Source organism: Antrostomus carolinensis, unplaced genomic scaffold (assembly GCF_000700745.2).
Source record: "Antrostomus carolinensis isolate BGI_N321 unplaced genomic scaffold, ASM70074v2 scaffold16713, whole genome shotgun sequence".
Lineage (NCBI taxonomy): Eukaryota > Metazoa > Chordata > Aves > Caprimulgiformes > Caprimulgidae > Antrostomus > Antrostomus carolinensis.
This window is the reverse complement of record NW_010304671.1, coordinates 3,079-10,893: the sequence shown is the minus strand read 5'-3', so window position 1 is coordinate 10,893 and position 7,815 is coordinate 3,079. Positions and strand designations below refer to the sequence as shown.

The 7,815-nt window shown below is 45.9% G+C and overlaps 1 protein-coding gene across 1 annotated transcript; it reads right to left on the bottom strand.

Moving 5' to 3' along the window:
• Positions 1-880: 880 nt before the first annotated feature.
• Positions 881-4,680, bottom strand: LOC104522293 (secretory carrier-associated membrane protein 4-like). Its single transcript, XM_010164534.2, has 2 exons — positions 4,515-4,680; positions 881-1,053 (listed from the first exon to the last, which is right to left on the bottom strand). Exons 1-2 carry the CDS (start codon positions 4,678-4,680, stop codon positions 893-895), a joined length of 327 nt encoding a protein of 108 aa, XP_010162836.2. The 3' UTR covers positions 881-892.
• Positions 4,681-7,815: the final 3,135 nt, after the last annotated feature.

The following is a 7,815-nucleotide window of genomic DNA, read 5'->3' as shown; positions in this document are numbered from 1 at the left end:
AGAGTTCAAATCCCTGACTGGTGCGTGGGGTCCGCTGGTGACCCACAGTGTGAGGCTGTGCGGGTCCCTCCCCTCCTCTATGCCTCCCCTCCCTGTGTCAGGCTGGAAAATGCTCAGGACCTTCATAGCTCCAACAAGCATTATGCATTAATGTCTGAATAATGCCTCATGATCCACAGGAAGCATGAGCAAATGCAAATGATTATTAATTAAAATGAAAATGTAGGATGGCTTTAAATATTTGTGGAGTTTCAGAAGGACTCGCTCCAGGGAACTGCTTTTATCTATAAAGCAAAGCAGCCAAGCTCTCAAACATCTAGAGACAAAAAAAAAAGAAAGTTCTCAAAAACAACTAACTTAATAGTCTTCCATCAAAATAAACCTCGATGAAGCTTTACCAAATCATATCTATCTAAATGCTATACTGGAACAGGTTGCCCAAGGAAGTTGTGGATGCCCCCTCCCTGGAAGTGTTCTCGGCCAGGCTGGATGAGGCTTTGAGCAACCTGGTCTAGTGGAAGGTGTCCCTGCTGCTGGCAGGGGGGTTGGAACTGGATGAGCTTTGAGGTCCCTTCCAACCCAAACCAGTCTATAATTCTATACAGATATGAGAGTGCTAAGCTTGAGTTATTTTAAGTAAAATATTAATTTCATCCTCATAGAAGTGGAGTCTACTCACTGCTGCTCACCTCCAGCCCTAGACCCTCAGACCTACCTCTAGCGTTTAAAAGTAACAGCATTCTTCTTCATTTTGAAAGTAAACGACATTGAGAGATCAAGTCCTTACTCTTTACCCCAGACAGACAGACAGATCTCCGCAGGGGCACTCCCCAAGAACAACACATCTCTCTCCCAGAGGAAATGGAAACAAAACCACCTCATGGGCTTCCACTCACCGAAAGGCTTTGTACGCGGGTCGGAACCAGCAGACGTAACCGCAGGGACTGAAGAGGACAAGCCAGAGGATGGCCAAGCCAAAATTGACCCCGTAGCCTCCTCCGATCCACCACGCCAGGCACGCGATGATGTTCACTACCAGCGTGATGCAGTAAACTGTAGAGGGCAGAGGAAAGAACATGAGGTTGTGCAGTTTCACATCACTCTGCAAAAAGGAAACAGACACTTGGTACTATAACAGGAAGGGTCCACGCTGCAGTGGAAACTCAAGCCTGTTTTAGGTTGGATCTGAGGAAAAATTTCTTCACCGAAAGGGTGGTCAAACATTGGAACAGGCTGCCCAGGGAGGTGGTGGAGTCACTTTCCCTGGTGGGATTTAAAGGCTGGGTAGACGAGGTGCTCAGGGACATGGTTTAGGGGTGGAATTGGCAGTGTGAGGTTTATGGTTGGACCTGATGATCTTAAAGGTCTTTTCCAGCCCCTGTGACTCCAAGCGAGTTGCAGGTTCCCGAGTGGCCCCAGGGGCCGGCAGCACAGACACATCCATCTCCAGAGAGACTGCTGCCCCAGAGGGATGAGGAAACTTTTGGGACCTGCCAAAGGATGGAGAGCTGGGTAACAACCAATGTGACTAACCACAGACTCAGGGCAGTATTTTTATGAATTATGAGCAAGGTTCAATTCCTGTTTGTAGCAAAACCCCCTTTATGAGAGGAGGGGCGTACAACACTGCCCTGCACCCAGCCCCAAATGACTCTGGTCTCTGTGCTTGCTGAGGCTGCCTCAGGAGCTGTTACAGAACCAGCACAGCACTTTGTGGGCTCTCTCTCTGCTTCCCTGAGCCTCTGAGGAAGCCTGGAAGTCAGCTTCAGGGCTCGTAAGCACTGCCTTGAGCGAGGGGATAAGCAAACCCCAATCAGGCTGAGAACACAGGACCACAGGGGTGGCTTAAAGGCCCTTTCACATCCCTGTTCCTACCACTGGGATAAAAAGGAACAGTTGACAAAGGCCCCCAGTGCACAGCAGTGCTGATGTGCATGAAGTGACACTGCTCCTCCCTTTCCCTGAAGCTCAGCATCAGCACACAGCAGGGCTGCACACTCCCTGGCTTCCACAGGCAGAGCTCAATCCCCAGCCCAAGGGCTCCCCACTTTCCTCCACGCACTCCCCTCACTACTCCAAGGTCTCCCTGCAGCTGTCCCTGCATCCCCCCAGGCTCTGCCAGCATTTAAGAGGTTTAGCCCAACTACAAGCACGTATTTTGGAAAATAGGTGGTGACTCTTAGAAACCCCTTTGTTTTAACCCGTATCAATTAGCAGAGATAGAGACAAATGCGAAGGCAGAGGGTTAAACACAACAGACCCTTCAGTACCACTTGGTGATGAGCTCACAGGAACACTTCGGACCCTGCTCTCATTTATTCAGTCAAAATTAAATCCCTGACTTTCTCTTCACCTGCAGCAAGTGAACATGCTCTGCCCATTCCTCACTTCACAGTGGCTCTGCAGCATGTCTGCACATCACTGCCTCGGTCCTGTGATGTCCAACGCCAGCCTGGCCTCTCCTGACTCTTCTCTTGACACAGACCCACCTGCCTTCACACAGCCCAGGGGCTGCTAAACAACTACAAAGTTGTGTGGTTGTAAAATAATATTGACAGCACAGTCAGGAGAATCTAGCGTGGGAAATATCCAAACCCACTGCTGCTTCTGACATACAAATTACATGAGAGTTAAAATAAACCAGTTTTACTACAAAGAAAATTTCTTGAGCAGCTAACACCCCGGCTCTGCATGCAATGGTTTGGATGTATCTTAATATTGGTGGGAAGAAAGTATTTTAATGATTTAAATTTCATTTATACAGCAGTTAGCTGTACTTCTTCAAACTTTTATTTTCAAAAGTCATTTATACTCCAAAAGTTGCTCAACAGAAAAAAAAAACAAACCACTAAGCCGAGAGCACCTAGAAATTTTTAAGGAGCTTCTGGTTCTCCCTGCACATCAGGTAGGAGTTTGTTCTCCAGCAGTGGGAGCTCTGGTATCGGTTTCTCCAAATCACCACCCACCTTAATAAAATGTTGACATCCAATTAAAGTAATGAGCATTCAACCTTCTAGCAACAACTTTTGTGTTTCTGTTCTAAACACCACCCGCCTTTCCTTGTTTACCACCTTCCTTCTGTATGTGTTTCTCTCTCCATCCCATCCCCAAAAAGTTGGGGAGACCCCAAAAAGAAAATTGTGCTGCAGATGGAAATTTAAAAAACTCCTGGTGAACGTGCCAGGTTCTCCTCAGCCACGCTGGACTAGTTGCCCAAATGGCTGGCACCTTTCCAGCCTGCCGTTAACTGGAATGAGGGAGGCTTTGTTTGGGAAGAGTCGCAGACAAAGGCAGCTTTGCAGCGTGCAACATTTAACCAGTTCGTCTGAAGGGACAAGCAGTTTCTTCAGGCAAGAAAATTACAGAGCTCATTTCAGCATCTCTAAATAACACAAGAACAATGGAGTGATAGATTATGCTATTATTTATGCACACAAATCTCTCTCGTACACACATCCTATGCATCTGGAATAAAAGCCGTGCCCACCAAATGCATATCTGGCAGAAAACAAGCTTTCCTTCACTGAGAAGGGTAAATAGGATGACAAGCGTTTGGGGAAAAAAAGATAAGCAAGGCAAAAAAGATTTTTAATCTTCCAAAGCATCCCCTGTGGTTCTCTGGGCCTGCCACGTCGGTTTGCATCTGATTGCATTCCTTGGAGAAGAATGGTCAATTCTCATTACTGGATCTGAATGGCTCAGGCAGACAACACAAGCCCAGAGCCAGGAGGTCTGTTCGTACAGAGTATCAGCAAATCACCAGCTGTGACCAAGGGGATCAGCGCCCTTCTCCAGCAGGATGGGGAATGTTTCCAGGCTATGGATAGCTCAGGAAGAGACAGTGTCCAGCTAGAAGACACTGCTTCAACTGGGAAGGGAAATCTGTGGATGGCACAAACATGAGGGAATCTTATCCTTCCTACAGTCAGGTGGGGAGACAGGTAGCAAGCAAACAAGCCACATTTATTTTCTTGCCTAAAATTCTCCTCTTCATCTTAGTTTAGGTGAATTGGGAATTATTTTAAGAGGGCTATTTTGTGGGGGTAAAACATCACTTGACATTAATAAAGATATCAAATATGGTCTGTTTTTTTCCTCCTCAAATTTACTAATAGACTTTTCTAGCACTGATACTGCCTCCTTTCTTCAACAGCTGCTCTGCAGGTTGCCCAAGGAAGTTGTGGATGCCCCCTCCCTGGAAGTGTTGAAGGCCAGGTTGGATGAGGCTTTGAGCAACCTGGTCTAGTGGAAGGTGTCCCTGCTGCTGGCAGGGGGGTTGGGACTGGATGAGCTTTAAGGTCCCTTCCAATCCAAACCATTCTATGATTCTATGAAAGATTCAAGGCATGGCAGCTTAAAATCTGGGCACAAAGTTATATTACAGTACAAAGATGAATCATTGTTTCTCATCACCTCATTGCAGTCAAAACTTTAAAGCACATAAGTCATTGAGATCTATGGTGTTTTAATACACATACATGTTTTCCCAACACAGGTTTTTTTATTCAACTTACAGATCCATACGTGGTAGATTCTCTTCACCAGAGACTGATAATCGATGGGAATTTCATCAGCAAAATTCTGGTAGAAACATGGTTTCAGAGGGATAAACTTGGGGAGCGGTGGGAAGTTATTCACCTTTTCTACAATGCAGAAGACAGGTATTAGATGCAGAAACATTGTCATATGGCTCAGCAAGTGTAATACCCTCCACACCTTCCCAATACACACCCATGGATCCCTAGGACAAGGGAACTCACAAGAATCAAAAGAGAAACCATCACCAGCTCTGGCCGTTCACGTTATTGCAGCGTGTTCATCCTCACTCTGGACACCAAACATGTTGTTCTCATTCCTCAGCAATGGACATGACATTTAAACTATGACATGCAAGACTTAGAGAGAGGAATAGAAACGAGCTAATAAGCAACACATGGATTTGATACCTTTACACATCAGTGTAAAGTTGTACAAAAGGCACTGCAAGACAAAAAGCTTTCAAAGAAGCTCCAGGGTGAGGTGGAAGGAGGGGGAGGCCAGCAGCCTCTGGGGGAAAGGGGCTGCACAGAGTTTTTGAGTTACAACCTCTCAGAAAACCAAAGCAAGAGGAAAGGCTGGTGATTGTCCAGACAAGCAGATTTACCTTCAGACACAAGCTCTGAGTAAGGACACTCGCTGGCACGCGGATCAGGCCTTAGGACCTGTAGTAGCTACGTCCCTATGACAGTAAGGAAGGGGGCTTTTGGAAAGCATCTCTCAAACTGGAACTTAAGTCCTCAGATGCCATCCAGTTTGGGGAAGGCAAATCAGACGTGAGGGATGACTTTGCTGTGACAAGACTCAGGAATGTAAACTTTTTTCCTTTAAAAGTCAAGTTTTTCCCATAAGGGTAAAAACCCATTCAAAAAAAAAATAAAAAGGAAAAAAAATAATAAAAAGCTTTACATTCAGATACAATAAATCAGCAAATGCTGATAAAAGCGATATGGTGAAGGAAACCTGACCTTGGGAAGAAATTATATTTTAAAATCAAGTATGTAAATGCCTAAATCCTCTGCACTGAAGCTGCTGCCAGCTTCTAGACAGATGCAGATTTGTGTATCTGCGTGTGCCTGGAGATGCGTTTCTACATGTTGGAGAATGTTTGCTCTTGCCTTCTAGTCCTGATTAAAGTTCCAGGGCATTGTGACTAATTGTCTCTCGTCTACTTCAGCCCCAGTAAACAGAATTAAAAACAACCAAAGGAAGAGATGAAGAATGTCCTGGGAAAACCTCCAAATGGCACAGAAGACGAGAGGAAATGTCTGAACAAGAACTGTCAGCACAAGAGTTCCCCTTCTCCTGCCATTATCTCTGCGTGAGAAGACATTTTGCAGGAGCAGCTTCTTAGCTTCGTTTGAAGGTTGGCAGGGAAGAGCCGAAAGCTGTCAGCCATGCTTTAGGAAAGAAAAGGCTTCACTTCATGCAAAGGAAAGGCGTATTTTCAGGCAGAAAATGTGGTGAGGATAACGCCCACCGCGAGTGCATCAGAATTAAATGTGGAATGATGTCTGAAGTCACCAGCCCAACTTGACTTTTCAGTACATTTCGCCTTATAAAAACAAATATTAAGTTTTCTGCCCCTCCTCACTCATCTCCATTAAATATATTTTACATAAATTCAGATGCCCTCTGAAGCTGGTGTTAGTTACTGGTTAACAGCAACCACTGAACTCATCACACACGCTGATGGCCCACGGCTGCTTTCAAAGTCCACAGGAATTTGGACCCAGCACTAATTTTGTGTTTGCTATAAACAGCTAATGGGCTTTCTCCTGGCAGCAGCCTACAAAGGGACATAACAATGCTGGATCAAAGGCAAGGAAGGGAGCACAGCTTTTAAAGCTAAAGAAACAGCTCTCTAGGGAAGCAAGTAAGGTCAAGATTAACTGATCACAGTAAAAGCAGATCCTCTAACAATCTTTTTATTATTTTTTGAAGGATGAGGAAAATTTTGCTCTGCCACTCTTCAACAGCTGAAGCTGCAGCTGGTTCCTTTGGTTCTTCTCTCTTCCATTTTCTCTCTCCTACAGCACAGATCTGCCACGGACAGTAGAGCTGCTGCCAGCCTCTAGTGTGAGAAGTCCCCACATGGTGGGGCCAAAACCAACGGGGCTGCTGGGCACCAGCCACTGCAGCTTGTCATTTTTCAAGCTCACAAAATGTTCCAAATACTTCCACAATTGCTTGCTAGGTAGACAGAGATTGGGATTACACCTCTTCTCTGTTGCTGCTCAGCTGCAAACAGCCCAGATGACCACTTTTTCCCACCCAGAGACCCCGTAGTTTTCAACTGTTCTGGGTTCCTTCCAAGAACAGAAAAAGGAAATCAAACTAAAATATCCTCTTTCACGTCTGACTGCACAGCTTGGAGTGCTGCAGCACTCCTATCAAGGCTAGGATCAACACATTAGATCAGCAAGCAGAAATGAAACATCAACGAACAGCAGCTGTATGCAAGTCCCTGACTTTCTTTTATCTTAAAAAAAATTGAGAGGAATGTTGTTACTAATCTCACTGCAAGTAAAATGAAGATGTATGAATATCAATAGTACAGCTGGGAACGCTGTGGAAAGCTGTTCAGCCTCTTTAAGGAAGGAAGGAATTATTCTCATGCCCAGTTCTGGAGCCCCCATCACAAGAGAGACCTGGAGCAGCTGGAACAAGTCCAGAGGAGGCCACGAGGATGATGCGAGGGCTGGAGCAGCTCTGCTGTGAGGACAGGCTGAGAGAGTTGGGGCTGTTCAGCCTGCAGAAGAGAAGGCTCCAGGGAGACCTTCTAGTGGCCTCCCAGTACCTGAAGGGGCTACAAGAAAGCTGGAGAAGGACTTTTCATAAGGGCAGTTAATGACAAAACAAGGGGTGATGGCTTGAAACTGAAAGAGAGGAGGTTTAGATTAGATATTAGGAAGAAATTCTTTGGTGTGAGGGTGGTGAGACAGTGTCCCAGGCTGGGCAGAGAAGCTGTGGCTGCTCCTCCCTGGAAGTGTTCTCGGCCAGGTTGGATGAGGCTTTGAGCAACCTGGTCTAGTGGAAGGTGTCCCTGCTGCTGGCAGGGGGGTTGGAACTGGATGAGCTTGAAGGTCCCTTCCAACCTAAACCAGTCTGGGATTCTGTGATTATGATTCTATGTACTTTTTTATGAATAAATTCCATCCTCATAAAACTTCCAAACAAGTCACACCTGAGACTTTATCGCAGAACAGGAACCTGGGCTGACAAATCTACAGTGTAAAGTGAACGTGTCCAAGACAAGAAGAGCTGTAGCTGAAGAGC